The sequence below is a fragment of the Dama dama genome, chromosome 4, assembly GCF_033118175.1.
Source record: "Dama dama isolate Ldn47 chromosome 4, ASM3311817v1, whole genome shotgun sequence".
Classification (NCBI taxonomy): Eukaryota; Metazoa; Chordata; class Mammalia; order Artiodactyla; family Cervidae; genus Dama; species Dama dama.
In genome coordinates this window covers 57,428,697-57,445,340 of record NC_083684.1, presented here as the reverse complement: position 1 = coordinate 57,445,340, position 16,644 = coordinate 57,428,697, and the positions used below count along the sequence as shown (strand labels likewise).

Here is a 16,644-nt window from a genome sequence, read left to right as displayed (position 1 = left end):
ACGACTGAGCGCCCAACACTATAGGCAATAAGAGTATTATAAGAACTCTTCTTTAAAAACAAAAAAAGAACTCTTCTCTGCCATTTATGAATTCTTTCTGTCCTTAAAGCCCAATCCAGGTGTCTTTAGAAAGCTCACCTGCCACTGATGCCAGCTTTACCATTCCCCAGCCTCCTCCAGGCTTCAATCTTAATCTTTTTCTCCTTAGTCCCCAGCATTAAACATGACCCTTTAGGCTTTGAAGGGATCATGTATTTTCCACCATATTACCCAATACCCAGCACAGGCCTTGGCATGTAAGAGGTGCAGCTGAGGCTGCCAGCCCCTTCATAATTTGCTCAGCCTGGCACTCTGCTGTCAAGAAGCACAGTGAGAGACAAAAGAAGTGCCGTGTGTATGTGTGTAGTATTGATGAAGAGGGAGAGAAAGAAGAGTCAGAAGGTGTCTTCAAAGAGGCAGAGGTGGTGTTTGGCTGGGGAGAAGTATAGAGGTTCTTGTATTTGAGGTGGGTTCAGAGAGAGATTAAGAGTTCTCCAGGCAGAGAGTCGGGAAGGAGCCCATTCTAGACAGCAATTGCAGGATTACTAAGCCCCACAGTTGTGAAGTAGGGGCTTCCCTGGTAGCTCAGCTGGTAAAGAATCCGCCTACAATGCGGGAGACCTGAGTTCGATCCCTGGGTTGGGAAGATCCCCTGGAGGAGGACATGGCAACCCACTCCAGTATTCTTGCCTGGAGAATCCCCATGGACAGAGGAGCCTGGCATACTACAGTCCATGAGTCACAAAGAGCTGGACACAACTGAGTGACTAAGGACACAGTTGTGAAAAATCTTGGTGTTCACAGGGAGAGGTGAGAGTCTGAAATGACTGGAGTTTATAGAGGGTTGGGGGTGGAGATAGTAATAGCCACCATTAATGGAGTACCTGCCACCTATTAGCATTTGATAAATGAATCTACTGAATTTTCAAAAAATCTCTTCAGCTGAAGGATCATTTTTTGAGAGGTAGGATGACATGGCTTTAAATCCTAGTTCACCCACCCACGATTTGACCTTGGGCTACTTGTTAATCCTCTTTGTGCTTCAGTTTCCTCATCTGTATAAAGGAGATAGTAATCTGTCTCAGTATGGTTACAAGTACATAAATTAAGCTCTGGAAGATTTTTTTTGTACCTAGGAGGAAATAGACTAGAGAAAGTAGGCCCTTTGCTTGAAGCTGCACAATTAGAATGTGGCAGATTTAGGATTCAGACCTAGACATCCTCTTGCCAAGGTGTAAACTGATAAAGAATTAGGGCTGACAGTCACAAATTCAATGCAGCCATACTAGTTGTTTAAATACAGAATGACTTCTAGACTGGTTGGTGTATTACCAGTATACCAAGTAATCCCTACCCCTGCTTGCCAATTTGGAGTCTTCTCCCAACTCCAGGCTTACCCAGAGCCCAGCAAGTAAAGGATTAATGCCTGGCAAGAGGCCCGTGTTCCACTCTCAGTCCTGATTGGTGCTCGTGTTAGTACTCCTTTTTAAATAATTTGGAATATTACCCTTTCATTGAATACCCATTGAATGAGAACCAGATGGGGAACGTAAAGCCTACAAGAGGGACAGAGCCTGCAGTCAAGGCCCTGTAGACAGCCTAGGACAGAGCTGGGATCATCTTTGCCTTACCCACACTGAGCACTCGGAGTCCTGGGGAGGCAGATGATATGTAAAAATTTATTGTCGCCACAGGTCTCTCCTTCCCGGTCCAGTATCCCTCTCTACGAGCCGACATCCGCATTAGAGGACCTGTGGCCGAGGTGTGGCTGTGGAAAGCTGGCCAGCGAGGGACACTGCCCAGCTTCTGCTCTGCTCCTGTCTCCTGTCCCCTCCCCCGGCCATGACAGAGACCCGTGAGCCAGCTGAGACTGGGGGCTACGCCAGCTTGGAAGAAGACGATGAGGACCTTTCTCCAGGTGAGATGGGCTTAGAGGCGGTAGTGTCGGCTTGTGTATCATCCTGGTTTGGGCCTGGGGCTCTGCTAAGAAATCCTGACCACGAGTGGTTCATTGTCTCGCTAGGTGTTCTGTTCTCATTAGGACTCTGTGCTCTGCTAGGGGATCCCTTCCTGCTGAGATTGCTGGGGGTTGTAGATTGACTGGAATTGCTCTCCTTGTTGGGGTCACTTTCTTGGTTGGACGTGCTGGTTCGGCTGTGATCTCTCTTCTTTCCAGGAGTTCTAGATCGGCCATGATCTCTCCCCTTGCTGGAGGTTCGAGATCGGCTGTGATCTCTCTCTTTTCTGGAGGTTCTGGTTTGGCTGTGATCTCTTTCCTTGCTGAGGGTTGTAGATTGGCTGTGATCTCTCTCCTTGCTGGGGGTTCTAGTTTGGCTGTGATCTCTCCCCTTGCTGGAGGTTCGAGATCGGCTGTGATCTCTCTCTTTTCTGGAGGTTCTGGTTTGACTCTGATCTCTTTCCTTGCTGAGGATTGTAGATTGGCTGTGATCTCTCTCCTTGCTGGGGGTTCTAGTTTGGCTGTGATCTCTCTCCTTGCTGGAGGTTCTAGTTTGGCTGTGATCTCTCCCCTTGCTGGAGGTTCGAGACCGGCTGTGATCTCTCTCTTTTCTGGAGGTTCTGGTTTGGCTGTGATCTCTCCCCTTGCTGGAGGGTCGAGATCGACTGTGATCTCTCTCTCTTCTGGGGGTTCTAGATCGGCTGTAATATCTTCCCTTGCTGAGGGTTCTAGTTTGGCTGTACTCTCTCTCCTCGCTGGGGGTTCTGGATCGACTGTGGTCTCTCTCCTCACTGGGGGTCCTAGATCGGCTGTGGTCTCTCTCCTTGCTGGGGGTTCTAGTTTGGCTGTGATCTCTCTCCTTGCTGGAGGTTCTAGGTTGGCTGTGATCTCTCCCCTTGCTGGAGGTTTGAGATCGTCTGTGATCTCTCTCTCTTCTGGGGGTTCTAGATCGGCTGTAATATCTTCCCTTGCTGAGGGTTCTAGTTTGGCTGTACTCTCTCTCCTTGCTGGGGGTTCTGGATCGACTGTGGTCTCTCTCCTCACTGGGGGTCCTAGATCGGCTGTGGCCTCTCTCCTTGCTGGGGGTTCTAGACCATATGTGACCTCTCTCCTTGCTGTGGGTTCTAGATCGCCTGTAACCTCTCTCCTTGCTGTGGCTTCTAGACTGGCTGTGACTTCTTTCCTTTCTGGGGGTTCTAGATTGGGTATAATTTTTCCCCTTGCTGCGGATTCTTGACGGACTCTGTCTTCCCGTCTGACTGGGAGTTCCCTTGCGGGTCCGACTTCTTGCCCTGCTGTGGTTTCTCTTCCAGCTGTGACTTCTCACCCTGCTGTGGGCCCTCTCCCGGCTGTGACTTCTTGCCCTTCTGGGCGTTCTAGACCGGCTGTGACTTTGGGGCTGGCTGGGGCTGCTAGACCGGCTGTGACTTTGGGGCCGGCTGGGCATACTACCCTGGTTGTAACTCTCGACCCTGCTGAACGCTTCAGTCGGGCCGTAACTCCATTCCCTGCTGGGGGTAATCATCTGACTGTAACTCTTCACCCTCCTCGACGATGAGGGAGACTGGCTGTAACCTGTCTCCTGGAAGGGAGTTCGAGTGGGGCTGTAACTCTTTGCCCTGCTGGGTGTTGCAGCCGGGCTGGAACTCTTTCCCATATCAGAGGTTCCTGGGGGGCTGTAGCTCTTCTTTCGGCTCACACTTCTAGGCTGGCTCTCACTCCTTTCCTGGTTGCTGGTTCTAGGCCGGCTGTAACTCTTCCCCCGACCCTGTTTTTGCTGGGCAGTAGGAGTTCTCACCTTGCTGGGCATGCCTGGTCTGGCACTGTGAGTTTGTATCCTGCTTGGCGTGCTGGCCCTGTTGGCTGACCGCTTGGAGCTGTGGCTTCCCTTTCTGCCAGGAGTTCTGCCCCGGCTGTGGGTGCCTTGGTGCTGGGGGCGTCTTACCCCACTGGCCTTGCTGGCCTTGCTGACCCTGGTGTCGGTGCTGGCCCGGGTGTCGGTGCTGGCTTTGCTGGGCGTGCGTGCCTGGCTGTGGACTCGTGACTTGTGGCTGGGCTGGTTAGAAGGGGCTGTCTTGGTCTTCGCCCATTTGGGAGATTTGGAACTGCTTGGGCTTGTGACCGAGTTGGGGGCTGTGGATGGTTTGGTGGATGCCGAGGGGCTGTTGGGCACTGCCGATTTGGGGGTCTTCAAGGAGGTGGGAGGCTTGGGAGACGCTGCGGGCATCGGGGGTCCAGTGGGTGCCGGAGACGTGCTGGGCTTTGGGGCTCTTGTAGGTGGAGAAGGCATGGTGGCCGTGAAAGGGCTCGTGGGCCTGGAAGTCACGGTGGACACAAAAGGCCTGGTAGCCACAGGTTACTACCTGATTGCCTTGCTCAAGCCAACTTCGTGAAGTCACAGTGGGCAGTGAAGACCCTGGAGGGGTGGTGTGAAGTCAGAGGTGGGAGGAGAAAGAGGGGTGGGGCCCCAGCCCCCCAGCCCAAAGCTGGAAGTGTGCTTCCCAGCTCTCCAGCATATGCCTCCTCAGGCTGCCTTATGCTCAGGATAAGGAGCGGATGCAGAGAGGGATGAGACCCAGGTCCTGCCTTCCAGGAGTTTCCAGTCTCCACACCCAGATGGTCACTGCCCAGGCCAGGCGGTCAGGGTGTGTTGGGAGCAAAGGGAGCCTAGACGAGAGAGGCACTGACCACCTGGGCAGTCCGGGAGGCCCTCACGGAGGAGGTGACGTGGAGCTGGGGCCTTAAAGAGGAGCAGGAGTTTGCTAGCCAAGAAGGAAAGGGTCGTCCCAGGTGGGAGGGGAGCAGAGGCAAAGGCCTGGAGGAGAGAGGCAGCAGGACAGAGGCAGGAACAATTAAGAGACGGAGGGAGCCGCAGGGAGGGACAAACATTTATAACCTGGGCCTCCAAGCTGGGTGATGCTGGGGACCCAGCAGTGAGTCAGCCCAGGCCTGTCCGCTGAACAGTGGGGAAGAACTTCGGATGGGCACCTCCCTGAGGGTTCAGGACTGGGATAGCCAGAGGGCAGAAGTGACTGGCTGCCTGGGATCAGGAGATCTGGGGTGCCCTCATCAGAGAGGAAGGTCCTAAAGGCTAACAGGAGACATTCCCAGCACATGGGAAAGCCACAGAAAAGGCTGTCAAATTGAATGCCAGGCACAAGGAAAGTGTTCTAGATGCTAGGGGCACAGCCATGAATGAGACAAAGCCCCTGCTCTCAGGGACAGGCAGTAAACACATAGCAGGAGTTGCATGAAGTAAATTGAGGAGACAGATAAAGCCGAGTGAGGGGTGTAGGGAGTGCTCGGGAGGGACGGCCAGTCAGACTCACTGACCAGGTGTTCACCGAGATGACACCTGAGCAGAGATGTGACAGAAGGGAGGGATCAAGCCTTAGTTCATCTGCAGAAAGGGAGGCGAAGGCCCTGAGCTGGGGTCTGGCCTGGGTGTTGAGGGGTGTGAGGAATGTGGCTGGCCCAGTTGTAACGGGGCCCCCGTACGCTGCTGGGGGAAACTTAAGGCGGAGGGCCATGGATGCAGGGCTGAGCTGTCGCAGTCTTAGGAGATGTCCTCGGCAGGCTCAGGCCACCACTCCTAAAGCAGCTGGTATTTCCCACACTGCCGCCACTACCACAGAAGGGGCTCCCTCTGGGGCTGGGGTCCACACTCCCCATAACAGCTGTTGGTGTCGCCCTCCCCTGTATATCCACTTTACACTTCTTACTTTACTTAAACGTAAAATTTGTCCTAGGTATGTCCTTCATACCCATGAAATCACAGTAATACACCTATTTTTACAAATATTTTAACTCACTTTACTAGATGTCTTTTGTATACATAGATACGTATATATATGTATGTGTATATCAAGGGTTTATATATATATATTTATTATAAAGGGCTTCCTGGTGGCTCAGCAGTAAAAAATCTGCCTGCAGTGCAGGAGATGTGGTTCGATCCCTGGGTAGGGAAGATCCCCTGGAAAAGGGTTAGGCTGCCTACTCCAGTATTCTTGGGCTTCCCAGAGGCTCAGCGGTAAGGAATCTGCCTACAGTGCAGGAGATGTGATTCTATCCCTGGGTCAGGAAGATCCCCTGGAGAGGGCATGGCAATCTTCTCCAGTATTCTTGCCTAGAGAGCCCCATGGACAGAGGAGCCTGGCGGGCTACAGTCCACGGGGTCGCAGAGACAGACACAACTTAAGTGACTGAGCATGCACTCATGCATATATATTAATATAAAACCATGTATTTCAAAGTATGTATATGTATGTGTTTTAATTTGCTGAAATAGCTGCTTGAGTGTTTGCCTCCCTAAAATGAGCCATGCTAGGCCATCACCCACATTTAGCTCTCCCTTTTAGCTGTGTGACTGGAAGCCGGTGAGTCACCGCACCTCCATGCCTCGGTTTCCCCATTTGTCACTTAGGGATAATAATAGTAACTCCCTCCGGGTTGTTGTAAAGATGAGTTGAGTTAGGATTTACAAAAAATAAGGTTCTTGGGAATACCCTGGTAGTATAGTGGTTAAGACTCAGTGCTTTCATTGCAGGGGGCATAGGTTCGATCCCTGGTCGACGAACTAAGATCCGGCATGCTGCATGGCATGGCCAAAAAAAACCCCAAAGTTCTTAAAATAGCAGTGGACACTATCACTGTTGTTTTTATTACTCCTACTTCTCCTACTTTGTTCTTTTTAACCCCCTAAGATGCAGTTCTTAAAAGATGTGCATTTGCTTGATGCACAGATTCCTAGCACCTCTGGTGTGCCGGACTGTTTTGTACGATGAGGGTTCATTGGTGCAGAGAGCAGGGTTGGGCCCAATACTGCAGCGAGTCTGCCTGGGTCTCCGCAAGGGGACAGCCAGGCGCAGCCCGCTGTCCGGTGACGCACTGTCTCCTTCCCCACCGCCTCCGCAGGCCCTGAGCATTCCTCTGACTCGGAATACACTCTCTCAGAGCCAGACTCCGAGGAGGAAGACGAGGAGGAAGAGGAGGAGGAGGAGACCACTGACGATCCCGAATATGACCCCGGCTACAAGGTGAAGCAGCGCCTGGGTGGGGGCCGTGGGGGCCCGTCCCGGCGGGCCCCCCGTGCGGCCCAGCCTCCCGGCCCCCCAGCCCAGCCCTGCCAGCTCTGTGGCCGCTCACCCCTCGGGGAGGCCCCGCCGGGTACCCCACCTTGCCGGCTCTGCTGCCCTGCGGTAGCCCCCCAAGAAGCACCAGTCCCTGAAAGCCGGGCCCTTGGGGAGGAAGAGGGGGGGGCGCCTCGGGCTGGGGAGGGCCGACCCACCGGGAGGGATGAGGAGGAGGAAGAGGAGGAAGAGGAGGGCACCTACCACTGCACAGAGTGTGAAGATTCCTTTGACAGCCTCGGGGAGCTGCACGGGCACTTCATGCTGCATGCCCGCGGGGAGGTGTAGGCAGAGCCCCACCCGGGGCGCCTGGTAGAGGGGTGGGGTGGGGCGGGTGGCGTGGGAGGAGGGGGGGGGACACTGGGGTGGTCAAGGGGATGGGGTACCTCCAATCTGTGTTGTCTTAGCAGTAGACATGTGAAGGCCAGAATAAAAGCCAAATTCTGTGTGTCAGTCCAGTGTGCCTTTGGGGTGTGTGTGTGTGTATATGCATGTATGTAAGCTTAAGTGTGTGGGGCATGCGCCTGTGTGTGTGTGTGTAAGCTCAAGTATTTGAGGCATGCGCCTGGACATTTACTTCACCATCCCCAGGCTCCTTCTTGGGGAAACCTTAGGATCACTGTTACCACGATAATTAATGTTTACTAAGTGCATAGTTCAGTGTGGTTTCCACGTATTTTATCACAGACCCTATGACGTGCAGGCTCAGACAGACGAGGATTTTGTTTCTCACTCACATGATAGTCCAAGGAGGGGGGTGTTTCAGGTTGGCAGGTAATCTCCATATGGTGATTTAGGGAGACCCGGGCCATCCTTTTGTCATTCACATGGTCAAGGCTGGATGTCCCTGGCTGGGGCTCTGTGGGTGGAAGAGGAGAGGTACACATGCTTGCTTAGAAGCCCCAGCCTAGAAGGGGCACATACCGCTGCCTCTTACGTTCTATGGCTGGGAGATTAATCACATGACCACAGCTCGCTGCAAGGGAGTGTGGGAAAGGCGGTTTAGCCAAGTGCCCAGAAAGCAGAAAACGTTTGTGGAAGACAGCGAGCGTGCTCTGCCACTTCATCCAAGACCTTCACAAAGAGGACTTTAATTATAATCATAGCTCTGCTTCCTGAGCGCTTCCTGAGTGCCAAACGCCAGTCCAAGAGCTTTATGTATTCAGTGTATTGACTCAGAAAAGTTGTGCATCTAGGAACACACAAAAATAGAACCTTAATTATAATTACAGCTGCCGTTTTCCCAGCACTTAACAGAGTGCTGCATTTTATCTGCATGAGATCATCAGGCCCTTAGAATAACTCTGCAAGGTAGGGACTGTGAGCCATTAATTCATTTAACAAATATCTTTTCAATCCTTGGCTGTGTGCTAAGCATTGGGAACACACCAGTGAATAAGATAAAATCCTTGTGTTCGTGGAGCTTACCTGGAAGTGAGAAGGGGCCCCTGGTGGGGACAGGTAGTAAACAAGAAATTGACGAGAAAGGCGTAAGATGCTTGATGGTGCTAAGCGCTGTGGAGGAAACCAGAGTAGAGAAGAGAACAGTTCTGGAAGAGGATGCAGTTTTAAACAGTGGTGTCACCTCCCTGAGGTGAACAGAGATCAGAGAAGGGGAGGGAGGGAGCCTGGCCCCCAGGGTGGGAGGAGCCATCTAGGTGAGGGGGTGGGGCATCAAGGAGGCCAGAGTGACTGGAGGGATGAGGTCAGAGTTGGGAGTAGAGGGTCAGCTTCTGACAGCTGTGTGGAAACACCAGCTCTGGCTCTGAGGCGGGAAATACGAATTCCCAGAAGCTTGGCACCGAAGCTTCTTTGAAAATAGAAGCTTAATTATAATAATAGCTACCATTTACTGTGTGCCAAGCTCTGTTCTAAGGCGCTTTACATGTGTTAACTCACAGAAGCTTGGCAACTAAGAACCCTCCAGAATAGAACCTGAATTACCATAATGGCTCATGACAGACCAGACCCTGAGCTAAGCGCTCTATAGGGACGATTGCATCGGATCCTTTATGTGGTAGGGACCGTTATTTATTCCCATTCATCCAGCACTGATTTACTGAGCGTGTAGGTGATACAGGTGCTATTTGGGGAGCGGGGAACAGAGTGTAAACACAGTAAAAATTTCTGCCCTTGTGGTGGTTATAAAAGTGAAAACAGATACTTGAATATTTAAGCAAAATGTATAGAATGGGCATTTCCCTGATGGTTGAGTAGCTAAGACTCTGCACTCCCAACACAGGGGGCCCAGGTTGAATCCCTGATCAAGGAACTAGATCCCACATGCTGCAACTGAAAGAACCCGAAAGCCACAGCTAAGGCTGAGTATGGCCAAAACAAACAACAACGAAAAAATGTATAGAGTGTCAGGAGTTTATAAGTGCTGTGGAGGAAAAGAGAAGAGGAGTCGGAGGCTCTTGTGTGTGAAGCAGTTTCAAATGAGGTAGTCAGGGAAGGCTCCACTAAGAAGGTGACATCAGAGGGGACCTAGAGGAGGAGGAGCAGGCCATGTGGCTGTGGGAACAGCAGGTGCAAAGGCCCCGAGGTGGGATCCTGCTTGGGATGTTCATGGCAGTGCACCTGGGGCCAAGAGGCTGTTGCTGAGGAAGGCAGTGGGGAGACTGGTGGGAGCATAGGGGCAGAGGGCCACGTCACACAGGGCATAATACCGACTTTGACTTTCTCTCCAAGTCTGTCTTCATAATCCTTAGAGCTCTAGGGGCTGTGATCATGACATTTTACAGCTGGGGCACAGAGAGACTGAGTAATCTGCAAGAGGTCACACAGTTAGAAAGAAGCAGAGGCTAGGTTTGAATCCAGACAACTGGGTGCAGGGCACACATTCTTAGCCACTAAGCCACACACCAGAAATGGCTGTCCACAGCCATCATCTGACTTGCAGGAGTGCATTTGGTCTCCAGAGTTATTGAGGTTTTTAAAATCATGTTGGTCAACAACATTGAAAAACTGGGCAGATCTGGACTAGAAATGGAAGTTTCCGGCATCCCTGTGAGATTGATGACTGAACTCACAATCCCACGGGGTGATAGTTTGCTAGAGCTGAGTGGGGGTCCCCTATTAACGAGGCATTCCATCCGGCATGCCTGTCCCCACCATCTGGCATCTGGACCCCTCATACCCTGCTTGCATCACCAATTTGTGGTCCCTGCTTGGCCCTGAAAGATAATTTTATGTTTTGATGTCTGTTACAGGATCATGACCAAAGCATCTTTCAAAACCCAATACTGTTCATCCTGGAAGCTCAGAATCTGACATTTATCCACCCTTTTGAGACTTTCATAACCACTCTAGCTTAACATCAATGAGTCTCAGAATCATCAAAGCATTGGGTTGGCCAAAGAGTTCATCTAGGTTTTTCTGTAAGATGTTACGAAGTTTTCCCTAGGGGCTCAGTGGTAAAGAATTTGCTTGCTGTGCAAGAGACAAGAGTTCGAACCCTGGGTCAGGAAGATCCTCTGGAGAAGGAAATGGCAACCCACTCCAGTATTCTTGCCTGGAGAATCTCATGGACAGAGGAGCCTGGTGGGCTACCGTCTATGGGGTCTGCAAAGAGTCGGACACAACTTAGTAACTAAACCACAACCACAGAACCACCTCACAATCTCAGTAGCTGAGCCAAGATGTTATGGAAAAATCCTAATGACCTTTTTGGCCAAATCAGTAGAAACTTGCAGCTCATTAAAACAACACAGATGGATTTTATTTCCTGGGGGCAGCATGCCTAAGCCCTATTCTGCCTTAAGACGGGGCGTTCTAAACACAGAAGTAGAGAATTACCCCTTCATCAGCAAAAGTTCCTGAGGATCATGAGAGACTGGGAATCAGGAGACCTGGTCTGCTGCCAGTGGAGTCCTTCAGTTCTTCAGAGCCTAGAGGAAATAGAGGCCAAGTGAGGAATCCCGGAGGATTCTGTACTGGGAGTTGGTCACACAAGTACTAGAAAGCTAAGAGCACAAACTTATGCTCAAAGTATGGTAACTGAGAAATTAGTGTCTGCAAGAAGCTCCCACCTCTAGGACTGCGATGCAGAAAGAGAAGTACAATGGCCAGAACCCAGTGGGAGCCACGTGTGTGGCTGGTACAGGGGTTGATGACCCCACAGCTCCTGCTTAAACCCAAAGTGGGGCACAGTGCTCTGGCTGAGTGTGTGAGGAGGTACTGGAGCTTGAACTGCTGCCGGAGGGGCCCCAGCAGGACCCCTTCTTCCCTCTTTGACCTTTCTGCCCTTAGGTCTTATGGGATGAAGTTAAGGAAGCCAGCTCTCCAGAGAATCTGGGAAGTACAGCTGCCAAAAGCCCAGGCTGACAGAACAGTGTGGAAGGATGGGCTGAGGCTGAGAGCGAAGTAAGCCAGTGGGCAGTCAGGGAGTTCTTTTTTGAGCTGCAATGGTAAGCACTGTCCTAGGTACTGAGGATGAAGCCGAGAGGAAGACCCAACACTCACCCTCAGGAGCTCGGATTCCAGAGGAAGGACACAGGTGATGATATAAACACAGGGGTGCAGTTCAAAGTGGTGAAGTGTGCTGGGAAGAAACTGAATCAGGGTACTGGTTGGAGGTGCTCTTGCAGCCAAGGAGGACCTCTCTGAGGTGGCAAGCATTGAGACCTGAGTTACAAGGAGGCAGCCTGGCAAAGTTCTGGGTAAGACGGAGCAGAGAGTGCAGAGGCTCCGAGGCAGATGTCAGCCTGGCCAGTGTGGCTGGAGTGTAGGGAAGACGACAGCTCCGACTGCCTTGGGAGCTGGGGCCTTGGCACTGTTAGGTTTTGTGGTCCTGGTTAAGGTCTTTCAATGTTACTTACAGGATGCCATTGGAGGGTAGGTCTTTTTTTTTTTTTCCCCAAACTACTACTCTTAGACCTGGACATGCAGGCACTTTGCCCCAGGTCTGCACCTCAGAAAGTCTTTTTTTTTTTTTTTAATATTTACTTATTCAGCTGTGCTGGGTCTTAGCTGCAGCATGTGGGATCTAGTTCCACAGTCAGGGATCAAACCCAGGCTCCCTGCATTGGGAGTATAGTCTTAGCCACTGGACCACCAGGGAAGTCCCCCGTTGGAGAGTTTTGAATGAGTGATGTAAGCTGATTTCCGAATACACAATGGGTGGTTTGTAGTAAAGAGACTGGGAGGTGGGGGTTCGGGGAGCAGTAATAATAGGAGAACCTGCCTCCTTCTGTCTTCTTGCTCTGCCACCATGGGGTCCCCTCTCCTGGTCCAAGATGGCTAGAGACCACATCCACATTCCAGGTGGGAAGGTGGAGGGAGAGGTAGGTTCCTTTCTGAAGCTTGAAGACTCTACCCAGGAATTTAGTCAGAACTGCATCATATAGCCACATCTAGCTGCAAGGAAATGTGGGAGATGCTGTCTTTGTAGCCAGCATGTGCCTAGCTAAAAACTGGGAGATGGTTCAGTCTCTGTGGGCTTTCAAAATATCCCTCAGTTCAAACAGAGTCCGTAACTATTGTGTGTAAAGCATTGACCATTGTCTCTGGGGCAGAGCAGGTAATGTGAGGGAACTCAGCCCAGAATGGGACCTTTTAAGAGCTGAAAATAGGATCTTAATGGAATTATCTCCCAGTGCTGGCCAAATACAACAGGAAACAGAAGGTATCCCTGTTTGACTCCAAACCAGTTCCTCTACAGGGCCAGCTCTACCCTGAGTACCCCACTCCCCTGTGCCCTTCTGTTCTCTGGGAATTCCTGCTCAAAAGCCAAAGGTCTGTGCTTAGACAGTTTAATGTGGACCTTTTGTTTTTTAATCTTTCGGCTGCATTGTGAGGCATGTGGGATCTTGGTTTCCCAATCAGGGATTGAAAACCCATGTCCCCTGTATTGAAAGCACGGAGTCTTAACCACTGGGCCACCAGGGAAGTCCCATGGACCTTTTGTTTTTAGATACTATTTCTGTTAGTTTATTCATGCCATCTCACCTGCACATATAGAAAAATAATCCATGACCAGAATGGTACATAAAATTATTTAAATAAACAGTAAGTCATCTGGGGAGGAGGGGGGCAGAGCTGTCCAATGCTGTGGCCCGCCTTAAGTGGGAAAGACTGGCAGGGGGGTGGGAAGAGATACTAGCTCAGATTGCAACCCCCACATGACTCAGTACAGACTCTGACTTTGCTGTCCCATCCCCAAAGGCCCAAGTCGCTCCGTGTGTGGGACCTGTGCTGTGGCGTTACAGGTGGGCAACGCCTCACTTTCCCTGCCCCCAGTCAGGCCCAAATCCAGTCACTCGGCACCTACAGCCCCACAGCAATCATCTGGGATGAATTAAAGGTGGTTACACAATCTGCAGCTAGTTGCGATTTCAGACTATTTAATTGGGGATGAGGGAGATACAAATAACAGTTTTCCCTCTTGTTAATTTCTTTTTAAACAATAGATCTCATTATTGTCTGATTTGACTTTCCCTGAAGTCTTTTATGTCCTCCAAAGACTGAAGCTCCAAATGAGCATCTTCTGGGTCCTGTTTATCAGGAGTCCTTTGCCTTTCCAGGGAGGAAAGTCCAAGGCTCCCATCCCATATCAGACGTCCGTCCCACCAGCCAAAGAGCTCCCATGGCCCTGGGGCGGGCATAAGCCACTCTCAGAGCTCCCCCCGCGCATGCCGGATATAGTGTTGGTGCAGCCCTGCTTCCTGGGCAAAGTCCTGACCACACTCGGTGCAGGCAAAGGGGCCAGGAAGGGTGCGGGCCTCGTGTGCCTGGCGATGCCGCCTCAGAGAAGCAGCCTGCCCAAAGGTCTTGCCACAGTCGGGACAGGGAAAGGTGGGCGGTGTGGTGGTGGTTGCTGCCGGCTGGGAGAGCCTGGCCACTGGACCATGGCTGCGCTGGTGGGTGATCAGGGCCTTGGAGGAGGGGAAGGATCGGGCGCAGGTGAAGCAGATGAAGAGGACCCCCTGCAGCTTCTGGGCCACGAAGTCCGCTGGGTGCTCCCGCTTCATGTGGCGCTCCTGGAACTTGGAATCGGCGAAGGTGATGAGGCAGCGTGTGCACTGCAGGGCCCCCAGGTGGCCTGAGGATGTGGGGGAGAGGTTGGGGGAGGCCAGCAGGTGTGGCGAGGGCCTCTCCCAGCCCCAGAATCATGCCAACAACCAGCATGCAGGGCTTGACTTGCTCTGTGCCAGGTGTTATGCCAGGCCTGGACAGCAGACTTACTGGACCTATTTTGTGAATGAGCAGACCAGGGCTGAAAAAGGTTAGGCAACTTGCTGCCTGTCATGAGGCTAGGAAGTGAAATGGTGGATTCAGGACTGGAACCCAGACAGTCTGCCCTTCCTACAGAGCTGTATGATTAGGGCACAGCCTCTGGAGCCAGACTGCCTGGAACTGACTCCCCTGGCAAGTAAAAACTGTTTTCATCTGGAAAATGGGGTAATCACTATATTAGTATCCACCTCATAGGGTTGTTGGAAGGAATAAATGAATGAACTTATAAATAGTCTTTAGAATGGTGCTACACATGGTTTGCAATAATTATTGTTGAGAAAGAAGAAACCCCACAGCCAGGGGCTGGCCTGGCACTCACAGCTAGGCCTTGGCGTTCTCCTGGTGAGCATAAACAATTCCAAAGTACACTGTCAAACAAGGCCGTGCTGTGACTGGGGCGAATCAAGACCACGCCATGGTGCCATTCTGAACACAGACAAAACGTGAAATGGCCACGAGAGATGGCCAGACAGCCCCCTGTCCTGGCTTACATGAGTGCCTGCTGCTGCTTGGCCAGTCAGAGCTGGAGTGTTCCCTTGTTCCTCCCTCCTCCTAGGTCAGATTTATTAAGTGAGCCCGCCATCTAAGAGCCCTGCTTCCTGGCAACCTCTATCCAGAGCAAAACCCCTTTCTTGAACCCTTCCCCAATGCACCTACCACAAACCCAGATCCTGTAATAAGTCCTTTCTTATGAGATGCCCCACGGTGTGTGTACTTCCTCAGCACAATGAGCAATATGCCTGATTTGTTCAACTCCATGTGTGTTCCTGGAGGGCTCCGGCTAGAGAGCCCTGACAGTGTGGCTTTCACTGTTACAAATACTTAACCTGTCTTTGCCTCAGTTCCCTCACCTCGTACGAAAGTGATAATTATCAATTTCATAGAGTCTGTTAGGAGGATGGACTGAGACAACTGTTAAAATCTTAGAATGCACCTAACACATAATAAGCATTCAGTAGAAGCTATTGCTGTTCTATGTCAAATTGGCTATCTTTATTAATATTAAGCTTTCCCCTTTTCTGCCGCTAATCCTCATACCAGCCAGCCCTGTGAGGTGAGGAGTGAACACCCCTTTTGACAGACAGGGACACTGAGGTCCAAGGCACACTAAAAGTCTGGGGCAGGGTTGGGACTGGGGTTCACTGCTCTTCCTAGTCATTTCTCCCACTCTCCCACTCCAAGCCTCTCTGGATGCCACTCTTGGCCTCTGAAGTGCATCCCTTTCATATTTATGCGGACAGAGCAGGGTGCTCTGCTCCTTGTTACCTCTGAGGGTAACAAGGATTGGGGTCCTGAGAGGGCAGCTCAGGGACCATTAACAGCTCCTTCCTAATGGGCAAGTCCCCACAACGCTTTGAACACTGAGATGCTGTAGAAATCCTTTTAGCATCACAGCACCTGCAACCCACCCTCCTCTGGTCAGCAGTACTCACAGATGTCACCTCCCGGACTTCGGGAACTTCTCTCCTTGGACGAATCCTGCTGCTCCATGGTCTGTTTGGAGTGCCGGTCCTCCATGGTGACTGGGACCCCTCTGGTCGAGAGAGGAGCACGCATGGCAAAATAGTAAATCAAGTGAAGTCGCTTATCTATAGCCAAATTTAGAGGGCCCGCTAATCCCGTGACCTTTGACAGGCTTACTTTGCCAGTCTTTGACTTCCATGAGATAACATCTCTTTGAATTATAACTCGACAGCTCTCGCTAGAGAAGAAATCAATCTGCTAAAAGATTCAACTCCCCAGCTTTGTGACTTCTCTTAGCGCCTTCTCACTTGCGTGAGACCTCTGACCTATGCCTACTACATCAAACTAACTCCCTGAACACAGAGCTAGGGACTCCTGATCTTTGGACACCAGCTTCATCCCCTTCACTCCCACCTGTCTTGAGGCAGGTAGTTGGTACCCACGCTTTAGCCCGCCTCCTCCCGGGAGATTTCTCTGACATCCCGAAACTCATTCCATCCTGAGACCCTGCTTCCCACGCGCGCTTTCAGCCGTTGTGACCCGCTGCCCCCAAGCACTGCCCTCGGCTCCCTCCCGAGGCCAGTAGCCCAGGTCTCTGCTTTTTTCCAAGACAGCAGAGGGGCTGCCTTTCGTTGCGCCTGTCAGTTGCTCGTCACAGCGCCGTCACCCGAAGGGAAACGGGATAGGGCCCACCGAGTCTCAAAGTCCCGAGGTTTTACACGGCCTTTCGCCTGATGAGCCTTTCGAAGCCCGGATCTTGGATTGCCATCCGACTACAATGATGCAGTCCCACCAATTCGGTCCTCAAAATAACGC

The 16,644-nt window shown here is 51.6% G+C and overlaps 3 protein-coding genes across 5 annotated transcripts; 1 reads left to right on the top strand and 2 right to left on the bottom strand.

Moving 5' to 3' along the window:
- The first annotated feature begins 1,824 nt into the window (after window positions 1-1,824).
- On the top strand, window positions 1,825-7,468 carry ZNF428 (zinc finger protein 428). The gene is made up of 2 exons (XM_061139488.1): window positions 1,825-1,957; window positions 6,914-7,468. The coding sequence occupies exons 1-2, from the start codon at window positions 1,882-1,884 to the stop codon at window positions 7,414-7,416; spliced, it is 579 nt and encodes a 192-aa protein (XP_060995471.1). The 5' UTR covers window positions 1,825-1,881; the 3' UTR covers window positions 7,417-7,468.
- Window positions 1,917-15,897, bottom strand: SRRM5 (serine/arginine repetitive matrix 5). 2 transcript variants are annotated; one of them, XM_061139485.1, is made up of 4 exons: window positions 15,798-15,897; window positions 10,927-11,018; window positions 7,866-7,987; window positions 1,917-4,412 (listed from the first exon to the last, which is right to left on the bottom strand). In XM_061139485.1, the coding sequence occupies exon 4, from the start codon at window positions 4,284-4,286 to the stop codon at window positions 1,917-1,919; it is 2,370 nt and encodes a 789-aa protein (XP_060995468.1). In that variant the 5' UTR covers window positions 4,287-4,412; window positions 7,866-7,987; window positions 10,927-11,018; window positions 15,798-15,897. The 2 variants fall into 2 exon arrangements, with proteins under 2 accessions (XP_060995468.1, XP_060995469.1); XM_061139486.1 differs by lacking the exon at window positions 15,798-15,897 and adding an exon at window positions 11,593-13,306.
- ZNF576 (zinc finger protein 576) lies at window positions 13,456-16,409 on the bottom strand. Of its 2 annotated transcripts, none has more exons than XM_061139489.1 (3): window positions 16,272-16,409; window positions 15,798-15,898; window positions 13,456-14,170 (listed from the first exon to the last, which is right to left on the bottom strand). In XM_061139489.1, exons 1-3 carry the CDS (start codon window positions 16,319-16,321, stop codon window positions 13,743-13,745), a joined length of 579 nt encoding a protein of 192 aa, XP_060995472.1. In that variant the 5' UTR covers window positions 16,322-16,409; the 3' UTR covers window positions 13,456-13,742. The 2 variants fall into 2 exon arrangements, with proteins under 2 accessions (XP_060995472.1, XP_060995473.1); XM_061139490.1 differs by lacking the exon at window positions 16,272-16,409 and adding an exon at window positions 16,006-16,144.
- Window positions 16,410-16,644: the final 235 nt, after the last annotated feature.